Source organism: Corvus hawaiiensis, chromosome 3 (genome assembly GCF_020740725.1).
Source record: "Corvus hawaiiensis isolate bCorHaw1 chromosome 3, bCorHaw1.pri.cur, whole genome shotgun sequence".
In the NCBI taxonomy this organism is placed as follows: domain Eukaryota; kingdom Metazoa; phylum Chordata; class Aves; order Passeriformes; family Corvidae; genus Corvus; species Corvus hawaiiensis.
The window spans coordinates 109,426,189-109,440,078 of NC_063215.1; the positions used below are offsets into that span (position 1 = coordinate 109,426,189).

Below are 13,890 nucleotides of genomic sequence, written 5' to 3' on the forward strand. Positions count from 1 at the left end.
ACTGTAGAGATATGCAAAAATTATGGAATAGATTTTTTTATCCAGATGTCTCATATGATGTTCTTGATCTGACACAGCTCTGAAACTTCTATTTTTAAAAACAGAAGTGGGAACTCTTTGGATTTAAAACTCGATTATGTAAAGGTAGTTCTTACTGCAGCTTCTGAGTTGTCCTCGTGAACCAAAGCCCTCCTTTGCTGAGCATGCATAACCAAAATACTGTCCCCCTAATGACCTGAAATGTAAGGAACAACAGGTGCAGTGTCACAGAGTGCAAGAAAACAGTGGCAGTTATTTGTGTGGTGACCTCCTGATTTCTCAGTAGCTCCTAGTGTTTAACACGCTCTGGGCAATGTGGAAAAAGCAGTTTTGAAGGATGAGATTAGTGGCCGTTTCCCAGGGAGTTTTGGTGGATGTGGAGGACTTCATTATGGGAAAAAGCAGGGATGTGCACGTGGCTGTTGTCCTGTCTGAAGAGAACAGTAGAAGTGTGAGTTAGTCCCGTGCTGTGGGTCTGTGTGTGGTTGGACAGGTGAGGCTCCTGCCATGCCATGATCCAAGGCTGCTTCACTGGCTGGGCCTGGAGCTCACAGAGCCAAGGGAGCTGCAGAAGGGAGGAGGGCAGCGAGGGGCAGGTGCTTTCTGTGCAGCAGCAGAGGCTCAGGGTGTGATTCCGTGGTCTCTGGTCGCTCCCACAGGTGTGTGGGGGAGATAAGCCTTACATCGCCCCATCGGACCTCGAGCGGAAGCACCAGGATTTCCGAGAGAGCGCCATCCGGCAGTTCCGCTCCGTGAAGAAGATGGGAGGGGAGGAGTTCTGCCGGCGCTACCAGGAGCAACTGGAAGTGGAAATCGACGAGATCTATGCAAACTTTGTGAAGCACAACGATGGCAAAAACATCTTTTATGCTGCTCGTACCCCTGCCACTCTATTTGCAGTCATGTTTGCCATGTACATAATCTCAGGACTGACTGGGTTCCTTGGCATGAACTCCATAGCTGCCCTGTGTAATCTTGTGCTGGGGATGGCTCTTATATCGTTTTGTACATGGGCATACGTTAAGTACTCTGGGGAATTCAGAGAAGTTGGAACAGCCATTGATCAGATCGCTGAAGCTATATGGGAACAGGTTGGTATCTGTTTTTATTGCAAAATCTTAACTGTCTTGAGCAGACATATCAAACAGTTTCTGTTCTGTTCTGCTGAGAGGGAAAAGCTGGTCTAGACCTAATAGAGAATGTGAGTGCTGCCAAAGGGAAAATCTGCTCAGTAGTGTGACTGCTCTCTTCAGGAACAGATGCTGCACACAAGGAATGTTAAATAAGCGTCGGGTATTGCCAGCAAAGTGTTACGTAAGGTGCAGAAGGTTACTTAGTAGGTGCTTTGATGGCAAAGAGTGGAGGGACTCCTCAATTCTCTTTTTCCTTATTCATAGTAAGGAATTGTTTTTGAAGTTATGTTTATAGATAAGCTTGTCCTTATGTGGTGGATGTGGTGGATAAAATATCTCAGATCATGCAATGAGAAAGGCGAAACACTGCCCTCCTCTCCTGATGGGATGCTGAAGGGCTGATGAGTCCTTGGAGAGAACTGGCTTGGGTGATGGCTTTCAGCAGCTGCTACCAGAGGGTGCACAGCAGGTTTCTTCCATCAGGGAGACTTGTGCTGTCTGTGACAGCTTCAGTGGGTGCAACTGCTGTTTGCAGGGAATCCTCAACAAATTCCTGAAAGGAAAAGATGTGAGTGTAGGGACAACAGAGCTGGAGGAGAAAACTTTGTGCACAGAGATTTTGCTGCCTGAACTCAGTTGACACAGCTGTGGCCAGTAAGGCCAGTGTAGAGAATTCTTGAAATTCTCTATTCCTATTCTCCAGTAGTTTTTGGAGCATTCTGACTAGCTATGTCCAGTGCCAGCAGAAGGGAAACACTTTTCTGCTGTTTTTACTGGAAATAAAGGGTGCACTGAGCTTATCTGGGGTGACATTAAAGTGTGTCCTGTGAGGCATGAGCAGATAACTAACTGGAGCCTTCTGCACAGATGCTTGCTTCTGCAGCTGAAAAATTCCTGTGTTCAAGGCTCATCCTAGGCACTGGTACACTAGGCCTATCTGAGCAACCTGCTGAGGGTCCTAGTCAGGTTGAGTTACACTGGAGCAGAAAAAGTGGATTTTTAAAAATAGGGAAATGAGCATCAGTAAATAAATTGGTAACTAAATCTTGAGTTAGCACCACTAACTAGTGATTGAAATTGAGGCTCTCCAGTTCTACTGGAGCTGCTGCTGCATGGTACCCCAAGCACACAAGGCTTGGTTTGGCTGCTGCCTTCCCTGGGAGGGGGAGAACTTGGCTTATGCTGGCAGGAGCTTGCCATTTGTGGGCTGGAGGAAGGTGGTCGCAAAAAAACATCAGCAGTGTTGCTGTTAGAGCTGCACATCAGTAATAGGCAAAGCACTGCAGGTCCTGAGTCACTCTGATTGAATACACAATCTTAACTGTTGATTTTTCTGAATCTCTGCCTTTCTTTTCCCTCCTTGCTTCAGAGGAATCCCAGGAAGGTGAGAAGTTACTGGCAATCAGGTTTTTTTTTTTTTTTCTGAACTTGATTGACTTTCTGCTGTGTTGTGAGAGCCGGTTTTCCTAACAGCTGAATTCATGTTTTAGGTGTTTTCCAAACTCTTTGAAGTCCTTAGACGCCGAACGGTTCGTCGTGCTCTTACATCAGTGCCGCGACAGCGACTCTCATCCAACAATAACAAGAAGAAAAACTAGCCAGTATTTTTAACTTTCTTTCTGTATCTGAAGTGTTCACACTTACACATATAGGACAATAAGCTGGACCGTCTGGGCCGGTCTGCATAAATGCTGTAACCATACCAGACTGATGCTGCATATGGGGTATGGAATTGCACATCCATCTTCTAGGAACTGTAAAGTGGTTTGAATTCAGTGAAATACTGCTGTGTAGGAGGGGTGTCACTTGTGTCCATAGCATGTGACTGCTTTAACCTCATTACTCTAGCAGCAAAATTCATTTCTCTTTCAGTTCATGCCACTTTGTGTCAGACTTCATCATTCTAAGTTTTTTTCATGATTTCAAGTCTCATCTCTTTATATGGTTTTATATCTTATTTTCCTTGGTTACCTCATTTTCTTGTTTCTTTTGCACATTTCTCATTCCACAGGTGTTGAAGCCCATGAGTGATAATTTGATGGAGGATCACGTGAGGCAGTCTGTAAAAAACTCTATCAAAGCAGGCCTGACCGAGCAGGTGTCTCACCATGCCAGACTAAAGACAGACTGACAGTTCGTCTCCTCTTCAACTCTGCCCTCTCATCCTAGACATGCTTGCTGTACCATGAGAACTCAATAATAATAATAAAAAATGAATAAAAATAAACCAAAGTTTACAATCAACTGTAGAAGTAGTTTAGTGTGATTGGCTTCACAGATTGCTGCCATCACCGGGGAAGAGTTAAGTTTGTCAGTGTTCAGCTTCTCAGACAAACTGGTGCCATGGAGCCCGCTGGGGTGGGAGGGAGTGGCTCAGTTTTACGTAGTCCTGGTGACCCGTGTTTGGGGGAGGGAGGGGGAGCTTCCCCAGCGCTGTGAGTCCGTGCAGGCTCTGGCTTACAGGGGCAACCTGTCCCCTGCAGGAGCTGACTTCAGGGAAGTGTAATGATCAGACCCACACTAGGTGTGCTCTCACCAAATGTCCCCAGCGCGGCACTGCCCCTCGCGAGCTCCAGCGAGTGTCCTGTGTGTGCAGCCGGTGGAGCCATCGGAGCGGCCACTCCATTACAACACGTCTCTTGCTTTCTTGCCTTTTACCAGTGTTACACAGATGCATGTGCTGGTTCCTCACGCAGAACTGGGCTGTCAGGGAGGCAGTGGCTCAGCACAGAGGGTGTCTTGCCTTGAACTCGCAGACCTGGTCCCGAGGGAGGTGCATATCGGAACTGAGCTGTCTCTTTCTGCAGTTTAGCCTTCATGTATATAATATTGCCATTAATTCTACTGGGGAAGAAATTCCATCCAAAAATGTTGCCTACAGCTACCAAGCAATGAGTTAGGATTGTCTGTACAGTGTGTTTAGTTTTTATTTTTTAAGAAATCACAGATAGGGCATGTATATGAAATATAAATATATAAATACGATTTTGTATCAAAGTTTTGTAGTTTATGGCAAAACCTGGTTCTGTGGTAGCTAAGTGCAGTTCCTGTAAAGGAATGTTTGTGGCTCATGTAAATGTGTGAATGCATCAACAATTTGAAGTTTTTTGATATATTTGTGATATTTACCTGCCTTGAGCACTGCAATCTCTCACCCCCTTGGGAAAATCAATGGGAATGTTTGTTGTGAAACTCTTGTCTTCTGTTGCATTTTAAAGTTATTTCCTGTAATTTATTTTCAGTACATGATTAAAATCAGTTATGTATATATGAAATGAAATCTGTGCTTATTTTTAAAAGATGTTCAAGTATTGTATTCTACTACATAAACTATGTCAAATACTTATCCTGACAATTATATGAACAGATTTGTTCTATTGTACTTCATAGCTTTCTATTGAAGCCGATGTTCCCCTCATGCTTGTCTCTGGAAGATGACCTCTGTCCAGCTCATACCCCCTCCCTGTATAGGAAAACCTCCTGCTGTTCTTAAGCACGCTTTTGACTTGTGGAGTTTCTTGTCAGATTCTGCCCTCCGACAACTGTATCACTCTGAAATCCTGTTACTGGCTTTACTTTCATTCTTGGCTAAATCAGTACCAACTGTGTGGAGTGTAAAGGCAGCTAAATAATTACCTGCTGTAGTTTCAGCTGGAACTGGCTGCGTGCAGTAGCTGGGTTTTTGCATTCCTAAATGGCAACAATTCTCATCAACATTTGAGCTTTAACATCTCCCCTCTCTCGAGTGAGGGAAATCATCTGTCTAGGACTAAAGCAATTGCACTGTGACTTTTGCACCGCGAAGAACTGCTGGGGAGTGGTGGTTACCTGCCCTCTGCAGGTGAGGGCTCAGCTCCAGGGGAATGATGCTAAAGATGAGGTAGGAATGTCGCATTTTATGATATCTCAACCTGTACAGATTAAATACTGTTATTCAAACAAGCCAATGCTTTGGTGATTAATCTCTTACTAATCAAATGAGTCACAGGGGGGCTCGCAGGGCCACACCTGCCCTTGCTGCTCGTGTTCTTGTCCAGGAAGGTGCGAGATTTGCGGCTGTGCCCTGCAGAGATGGCAAAAGCAGAACTCTTCCCAGCATGTGGACAAGGAGTTGCAAGGCTTTATCTGTACTCTTCTTCAGGGTCTGTGGGGGGAGAGTTCCTGAACTGTGCCACGAAGTCGCAGAATGAATGTAAAAGCCCCTCGAGCTTGTGGGAGGGATCAAAGAGAGGGAAAGGGAGGGGTCAAGATGACTTTTAATGAAATGTGGGAAATTGGTGTTTTAGGGGATAAAAGGGGCTGGTCACGTGGCAGCAGGTTGCTGGTGCACGTCCTTGTCTGGCCATGCTGTTAACCCCATCTCTCCCTTCCATGGAAGAGGGGGTTCCATTCTGTCTGCACGTGTGCATCGAGGTCAAAGTGCCAGGGACTGGAATGGGACCTGGGGTCACAGGAGCTGCACGTTTGGAGTGGCAGCAGCCTGCAGCGAGGTTGTGTCACTTGGACAGTGAGCTGGATTTAGCCAGCAAGTAGAGTAAGGGGCCTGGGAGCCTGGTGTTGGAGCAGCTCAGTCTGGGCTGGACACATCTATTTTTGCATGAGGCAGCTGGAGGGACAAGGTCTGGGCTGATCTGGAGGGTGTGGGGTTCAACTGGGATCCTTTTTTTATGTGTGACTCCGTCTGTGGATGCAAAAGAGGCTCTGCAAGGGCCCGTTGAGGATAGACGCGTGTCACAAGGCCAGCTGCTGAGGGCAGGCACAGTGGGGATGTGCAAGGGTGGGCTGAACCCGCGACTGCACTGCAGCTGTGGGCCATGCACATGTGCTGGTTACTGGAGCAGACTGGTGCTCCAGAGGCTGGATACTAGGCTGGATACTAGACTGGATGAGCTGAGCCTCCTTGCCCAGGTACTGGAGGGATCCAGAGCCTGTGTATTTCCCCTAAAAGCCCGTCACGGTGACCAGGAGGAGGGGCAGAGTGAGGGTGTTGGTGCTGTTGTGCCAGTGCTGAATGTGGATGGATGGTGTGAGCACATTCCGTGTGTGTGCCCAGTGGGAATGCTGGCTCAGCCTTGCTGCTGGTGGCACACAGGGGCACGAAGCTGTAGTGGCCTCACCTCCACGGGCACCCCCTTACAATCAGTACTCCTAGTAGAACAAGCTTAGTATTTCCCATCTCCTGTCTATGTGCCAAGAACATCAGGTTGGTGCACAGAGTGGGTACAGGGAACTGAGGAGCTTCACCAGAAGAATACACAGGGGCATAAAGGAGGTGACAGCTGCTTTCTCTGCCCTGGGCTACTCCACTACTGCTCAGGAAAGGAGTTCTGAGGGATGAAGCAGATGAAATGCTCAATAAAGGTAATAATTCTGTGCAAACTGTGCTGTATTCAGGCCTCTCTGAGCATGCAAAAATCCTGATTTAGCAGGAAAAGCACAGAGCAGAACACAGTGACTGACCTCTGGCCAACTCCTGCCTCACAAAGGGACATAGCAGAGTGAGGTAGGAAAGCCACATGGAAGATCCTACAGCTGGCAAAGTACAGCATCCTGCCAGAGAGAGACACAGGGGAAGGTATAACGAGGTACAGCAGCAGAAAGAGGTGGAGAAGGTGACGAGACAGGATACGTGCTGCTCCTGTTACTTCAAGAAGTGCCTGCCCAGGTTCCTTGGGAGGGGAAATCCTCATCTGGAGCAACAAGTCTGGTGATTTCTGGCTCCAGAAGGCCATAATCAGCAGGAAATTTCTGGCTATCTTGTAACTCAATTTTCCTACGGCAGGCTAGGGCCAGGCCACAGATTTTTCCTGTAGATGTCTGATCCTTAAAGGTTAAGGAAACGAAAAGTACATCAGGTGGCACTGCACAACAATAATGAAAGGGTAGAGAACAGGAAGCCCTGCATTTTATGAACCCAGATCGGGGGAGCGTCCAATGTTTCGTTTCATTATGCTAGCCAAGTATGGCAGTACCTCAAAACTCCCTGCCTGTAACTATGCTGGGTTAAAGTAATTAAGCCCAGGTTATGGTAAAAGTTCCTTTTTTTATTGAAAAACATGGGTGGGAGTACAGACAATATATTTACACAAGTTCCCAAGTGCAGCTCAACTCAAGAACATACGACTGAAAATATGAGAAAAGGATGTGGGTCCAAACCAGAATTACGGAGGGTACCAAATGGTACAACTTCCTGCTACCCACGGACCTTCAGATAAGATCAGCGACTGCAACGAGAGAAAATCAAAAAATTCAAAGTATGAACTGAGTGTGCTGAGAGCCACAGCCCAGCAGGACAGCACAACACTGCTGCTCCTGGGTTCTTGCCGGAACCAAGCATGTGGCATTTCTCTCCCGGGTGCAGCACAGCAGCTCCCCGCGGGAGGAGGGAGGAGCACTCACCGTTCATGGGCATCTCGTCGATCTGGGTGGAGTAGTACTGCTCGATGTCCCGCAGGATGCGGATGTCGTCGTTCTTCACAAAGTTGATGGCGACGCCTTTCCGGCCGTACCTGCCCGAGCGGCCGATTCTGCGGAGGCACGAGGGGAGAGGGAATGGAGGCACCGTGGGAAGAGTGCCCCAGGCACAGGGCCCTGTGGGAAGGCCCAGCCTACCTGTGGATGTAGAGCTCTCTGTTGTTGGGCAGGTCGTAGTTAATGATCAGCGACACCTGAGGCACATCCAGGCCTCGAGCCCAAACGTCTGTGGAAATAAGAACTCGGCTGCAAAGAGAAAGGCACAGTTAGGACTTTTCTGGGAACTCCCAATCTCCAGCACACAGCAGCCCCTGCTCTTCTGTGTTCCCCCCTGCCCACAGCACATCAGCAGCACCCACACTGTACTGCATGGAAAGCTGTCTCTTGAACTATCACCAAACTTCAGTCAAGACAGGACCAACACAGCTTGGATCTTTCAGAAGGAATAATGCTCCCAGGTGTTTAAAATACAGATTAAATACAAATTAAAAATTTTCCCTTGATGTATTTCAAATGCAGCAACTCCCAATGTTTTCAGCAAAACAAAACAGACTAATTCTACACCCAGAAGGATGGGCATCCCTCCTTGGAAAGCGGCAATTTCCCAACCCTTCAACACCACAGGGGAGAGATGCAAATCAGAGTTCCCCCTAACCTGAGCTGAACAAAGCCTTGAGAGGAGAGGTATTATGGGCTTCCCTGCCCTGAGGCAGCACTGATGCAGGCAACGCTGTTTGGGGCATTTACCTTGCGCCAGATCTGAACTCTTTCATGATGGACTCTCTCTCCTTTTGGGGCATGTCCCCATGCATGGATGAAACTGTGAAGTTGGCTTCCCTCATCTTCTCTGTGAGCCAGTCGACCTGTGAACACAGCCTGGGTTAGCTCTTTGTGCAGACAGCCAAACGCAGCAGCTGAGCTCCAGAGTGATTGCAGAGATGAGCTGGTATGGACTGAGAGACACTTCCACAAGCATTCTGAGACTAAGGGAAGTAAATAATCCTTACGAACACCAGATGCTTTCAGGGCTCCACAAGCCCTGAAAGGACAGGAATAAAGAGCATTTATTCAGAAAGTGTGGTTCTGCTCCAGGAATTACAAGCAATTAGATTGAGCACATCATTGAGCGCTACTTCTCTAAAAAGGCAATTCCTGTCAGCTGTATCACGTCTGCCTCTGTTGTTTTAAGTTAGGCACATCCCAAGGGTTTAACCCATGGTCCTACTGAACTATTTCCAAATGGAGCAGCCAGACTCCTTAACTAACCCAGCATTGTTTGAGTCACCCTCAGGAAGAACCATGCCCCTCTGATGGCCCCTGTACCTTTCTCTTGGTGTTACAAAAGATGACAGCCTGGGTGATGGTCAGTGTGTCGTAGAGATCACACAAGGTGTCAAACTTCCACTCTTCCCTCTCCACAGCCACGAAAAACTGCTTGATTCCTTCGAGGGTCAACTCATCACTGTAGGGAAGAACACCACAAGCAGGTGAATAGCAGTTAGAAGGGCTGGCTGTGCTTCACCAGAGACCACCCCTCTGCCCTGTGTGCTGTGGGTTGCTGGGTCCAGACAGAGTCCCAGCTTCTAGAAACTCCTGGGAAAATTCAGAAGGGCCTTGACATGACCCGTTCAGCAGAGACAGGAACTGCTCTGCTCCAGCCAGCCAGCTCCAAAGTGGAACATTTCTGTTCCCAGCATTTTTACATTCCAGCTTCTTGATGAGAGAGACTGAAGAGAGTCTCAAGAAGCTCGAATATACTAAATTGGGCAGAGTAAGGGCTCAGGCAAGAGGGAGACTCCTCCTGAGTTACAGTGCACAAGGACCTGTGACACCACCAGATGTAAGCTATGCCTCCAAGAACATCCAGGATCAGTCAGCTGAAAGGTTTTTTAGCCTGCTATGTAATAGGAAATTGTAACGGGAAGCCGAAAAAAATCCTCTGGGGAAGCCCAGGAACTGGGCAAGTGTGAAAGATGGATTTCCACAAGGAGAGACTGCTATCCCCAGGGGAGGGTGAGGGGACAGCCAGGCTGAGCAGCAGCACGCAGAACTGGACAAGTCAGGGAGACAAATCAGCCCCTGCTGGCAAACAGGACATAAGCACATCTGCAAACACTCGGGAATGGTGAGAAGGAACATGAGAGACTCTCTGTGCATTTAAACCAGTTAACTGTGAACCAGTAAACAGGACCAACTCAGAGTTCCTGCTCTCTCCAAGGAAACTCACTCACCGTTTCACCAAGATGCGGATGGGGTCTGTCATGAATTTGTTGGTCATTTCCAAGATTTCATGTGGCAAAGTGGCACTGATCAGCACCACCTGTGTGGCTGGGGGCAGGTATCTGTACACATCATAAATCTGCTCCTTGAAGCCTGCAAATCAAGCCACACAGAACAGTTAGCACATCTTTCTCCCAAATATTGTCTCCTTTCACAATCTGACCTGGAATTCAGTAGTGGCTCTGTACTATGGGATGAACGTAAATGTGTCAATCAGTAACATCAGACAAGGCATATTATGTAGTTTAACTCATTACAACCTGTAGCTAACTGTAATTGCCTAACTTTTTAAACTTTAAACTTTTTAGAAGTGGGCCTGCCAGCTGGGACACTTTGGAATCTCAAAGAGGCAAGGAGAAAGCAAGTAAAAGGGAGACAAATGTCTTACCTTTATTGAGCATTTCATCTGCTTCATCCAAAACCAGCATTTTGATGGCACGAGTTCTTAAACTTCTGCGACGAATCATATCTGTAAGATTTCACTTTGTGAGATGAGAAAGCTCTGAAAGCAAGTGAGCCCATACTGCACTCATCACTGTCAGGGCATTTTGGTGGAGGAGGGACAGATGTGAGAAATACAAAATGCCAGATGAACTTTATGTCAACAGAATCCACAAATCCTGTTTGAGAGCCAGCCCAGTTCAGCAGCTGCTGATTTTTGTTTTTTTTTTTTTTCCCCCACTTGTGGGAACTAGGTCATGTTCTCCCAGTGACAGGAGCTTGTGTAAGGGCTGTCTGTTTCTCAGAAGATGTGAGCTTGAAGGCCAATGCTACCTCTGTGATAACTGCCACGAGCAGTAAATGTTCAACTCTTCATGCAGTGAAACCAGAAGGTACCAGCTGCAAGTGCACCTGATCTAACAAAGACAGAGCAACCACCAGGACACAGAAAATGTGGACCTAATTTTGGCATTCATGTAGGCCTGGCTCCTATCCCCTCGAAGATTCAGGGACTGTAATACTTCTTCCTTTTTCCAAAGCCACCACATAAAGAGTCACCTCAACAATGAAAAGCAAAACACAAGCAGAGAAAATGAAAATACCATCACCACGGATTTCCCTCTAGACTTTCCCAGGTGCAAGGGCAGTAAGTTGTTACCTTGTTACACTTCACACTGATGTTACATTAACACTGTTGCAGTAAATATCACGATTTGCTTACCAAACACCCGGCCTGGGGTGCCAGCCACCACGTGCTGCCCATAATCCAGTTTGCGGATATCCTCCCCCACGTTGGTGCCCCCGATGCAGGCGTGACACTGCACGTTCATGTAGTCTCCCAGGGCGAGAAGCCCCTGTGTGGGTACAAAGAAACGGCTTCATCACCCCGGCTCTCCTAAGGCTGCATTTGTGAAGAGATGCAGGTCTGTGCAGCCACGCTGTGGGGTTTTTAAAGATGTCAGCACAAGGAGTTAGATGGATGTTTTTAATCTTGGTTACCCACACCTCCACAACAGCAGGCCTTAAAACACTGGGAACTCAGCTCCTCAGGGATCACAACTGCTTTAGAAGTGCTGGCCTTAAAAACTCAGGACTGTGCAAAAGAGCAAATGGCCCTGTATCAGATGATACTTTGTTATTTCTCTCAGGAACAGAAAGAAAGAGCGGAAGCTGCGTTTTGAGCTCTGCTAGGGAAACACCAGAGCCCTGGCCCCAGGCCTTGCCAGTGCCTTCCAGACAGGGATTGAAATGCTCCTACCTTCTGAATCTGCACAGCCAGCTCCCGAGTTGGTGCCAGGATCAAGGCCTGTGTCTCGCGAACCTGGTTAAAACATGGGATCACATGGAAGTTAATCACCGACCAGAGAGCCAAGCATGCAAGAGATGATGGATCTCACACAACTGAAGCTGTGAAATGTCACAGCTGAAGGATTTGTCACAGAATTTTGTGCTAAAAAAAAAAAAAAGGTGCATACATTTCTTGCAAAACAGAAACAAATTTCAAGCCCTTCAGTTCTGTGTGTTGGGTTCAGATAAACACCTTGCATAGCACAAGGATTCCAAGGCAATGTTTTAGTGTCATCTCTGAAAAATATTATGAGCACTTTACAGAAATGAAGCAAAAGCTGTCCTTTCCACTTGCAAACTTTACTTTTATGTCCCCATACAGTGACAGATAAGCAACAATCTAAGCCCATGGAAAACCATCCTTATATTCAACTGCATCTACACATCCAAGTTATAAACTACTACTGGATGGACAAGATACCCCTGAGCAGAACAAAAGCAACAGCTGTCAGTCAAAAATCTAGGTTTGATTCTGTGCAACGTGTGGCAACTGTTCAGAGAGTTTGAGGATGCTGTTAGGACTGCCTGAAGACCATTCTGCTTGCTGAGAGATTAACTCAGCCCTAACAGGTGAAAGAGGTCAACTCTTAAAGCCAACTTTATGATTACAAGACTTCATCTGAACTTACTGTGCCAGACCAGCTTTAACAGTTAAATTGTTACAGAGTCTGGTGGAGTTCTCAGTCAGAATTTTGTCACTGTCCATAATCAAAATATTTCAATGTAAAGCTTCATTTATTCACTCCTAAAGAATACATTTTTATGATGAAGGTCAATGATTTAGTAAAAATTATTTCTAGCATGTGCTGCTATGAAATTACCTGTATATCCAGGCATTGTAGAACAGAGATGGAGAATGTTGCTGTCTTCCCTGTTCCCGACTGTGACCTGAGAAACAGATGTGTGGTGAATACTCTGCATGTCTGGACAAACAGTACAGGCAATTTCAACACATTCCACCCCTCTGCTCTCTCCCACCCCTCCATTGCAAAGAACTCAACAGTGCCAACAAAGGCTTGTTATGATAAGAGCATGATCTGCTGTCAAGCAGCTTTGAGAACTGCAATATCAGGGATACAACAGTCCAGGGCCCCCAGCTCCAGCATGTTCACTCCTTATCAGACCAGCACTTTAACTTTCTGCCATCTGTCATACATACAGCTTTGTTCAAGTAAATGACAGATAAGCCCATGCAATCTGCCAGGCTACTAATTCCCACTAGTGACCAAGAAAGGATTTCTTCAGTGGGATGCATATCCTTCTTTGTCTCTAAGACATAATATATTTTTTACAGTAACTAAACCTAATAAACTTTGGCACTAACAACTGTTACGATCACAGCAAGTTAGGCAGTTTTGCTTGTCACATCAAAAAACCATAGAATAGTTTGGATTGGAAGGGAACTTAAACGACATCCGTCTCCATCCCCCCTGCCATGGGAAGGGACACCTTCCACTAGACCAGGTTGTCCAGAGCCCCATCCAGTCTGGCTTTGAGCACTTCCAGGGATGGGGCATTCACAGCTGCTCTGTCCAACCTGTCCCAGGTCATTCCCCACACCCTGCCAGGCACCAGCTCAGGCCCACGGGTGGCCAATCCCGCTTCCAGCCTCAAGGCAGGGAACGTGACCGACATCCCCCGCCCCGCCCCGGCCCCGGCCCTGGCCGCACTCACTGGGCGATCACGTCCCTGCCCTTGATGATCTGCTTGATGGCTCGCTGCTGGATGGCCGACGGCTTCTCGAACCCTGCGGGGGCGAAGGGACACGGTCAGGGCAGGCCCCGCCACCGGCCGGCGGCGGCCGCACGGCGCAGGCGCGACGCCGACATCCGGGCGCTGCCACGGGCCCCGAACCCCTCCTTCCCCTCAGCCGGTCCCCCTCGGCCCCGCGTCCCGTGCCCCGCGTCGCTTCCCCCTCCGTCCCCGCCGCCCACCGTAGGCGTAGATGCCGCGCAGCAGGTCCTCCCGCAGGCCCATGGTGTCGAAGGTGGGCGTCACGTCCACCTCCTCGCTGGTCTCGAACTCCACCTTGGTCATGTCCTCCTCCTTCATGAGGCGCTTCCGCGCCGAGCTGCCCGCGGACCCCGCGGACCCCGCCATGGCCGCGCCGCCGCCGCCGCCGCACAACGCCCGCCGCGCGCGCCCTGCGCCGCCACTGCGCCTGCGCGGGGGGCGG

The 13,890-nt window shown here is 48.2% G+C and overlaps 2 protein-coding genes across 6 annotated transcripts in view; one reads left to right on the top strand and one right to left on the bottom strand.

Moving 5' to 3' along the window:
- Nucleotides 1–5,114, top strand: part of ATL2 (atlastin GTPase 2) — a 41,300-nt gene extending 36,186 nt beyond the window's left edge. Inside the window, exons 12-15 of one of the 5 annotated variants that reach the window (XR_007202293.1) lie at nucleotides 699–1,130; nucleotides 2,542–2,556; nucleotides 2,663–2,896; nucleotides 3,184–3,360. Coding sequence is in view for 4 of the 5 variants with exons in the window: in XM_048297327.1 (XP_048153284.1) it covers nucleotides 699–1,130; nucleotides 2,542–2,556; nucleotides 2,663–2,770 (555 nt within the window). In the remaining variant the exon portion in view is untranslated. Of the gene's footprint in view, nucleotides 1–698; nucleotides 1,131–2,541; nucleotides 2,557–2,662 lie in introns of all 5 variants that reach the window. The other 4 variants (XM_048297327.1, XM_048297326.1, XM_048297329.1 and 1 more) reach the window with 4 other exon arrangements.
- Nucleotides 5,115–7,195: 2,081 nt separating this feature from the next.
- Nucleotides 7,196–13,850, bottom strand: EIF4A3 (eukaryotic translation initiation factor 4A3). The gene is made up of 12 exons (XM_048299123.1): nucleotides 13,649–13,850; nucleotides 13,389–13,461; nucleotides 12,536–12,602; nucleotides 11,626–11,688; nucleotides 11,089–11,221; nucleotides 10,315–10,395; nucleotides 9,878–10,019; nucleotides 8,970–9,108; nucleotides 8,394–8,509; nucleotides 7,785–7,892; nucleotides 7,572–7,699; nucleotides 7,196–7,396 (listed from the first exon to the last, which is right to left on the bottom strand). The coding sequence occupies exons 1-12, from the start codon at nucleotides 13,812–13,814 to the stop codon at nucleotides 7,380–7,382; spliced, it is 1,233 nt and encodes a 410-aa protein (XP_048155080.1). The 5' UTR covers nucleotides 13,815–13,850; the 3' UTR covers nucleotides 7,196–7,379.
- Between the last annotated feature and the right edge of the window lie 40 nt (nucleotides 13,851–13,890).

What these genes read in the sequence shown, in the direction of transcription:
- EIF4A3 (XM_048299123.1), bottom strand. Translation starts at nt 13,814, where the DNA reads ATGGCGGGGTCCGCGGGGTCCGCGGGCAGCTCGGCGCGGAAGCGCCTC. An exon ending in GCGCGGCATCTACGCCTACG is followed by an intron (nt 13,462 to 13,648) that starts GTGGGCGGCGGG and finishes TCGCCCCCGCAG; the next exon opens with GGTTCGAGAAGCCGTCGGCC. An exon ending in TGGCTGTGCAGATTCAGAAG is followed by an intron (nt 11,222 to 11,625) that starts GTAGGAGCATTT and finishes GTACCCACACAG; the next exon opens with GGGCTTCTCGCCCTGGGAGA.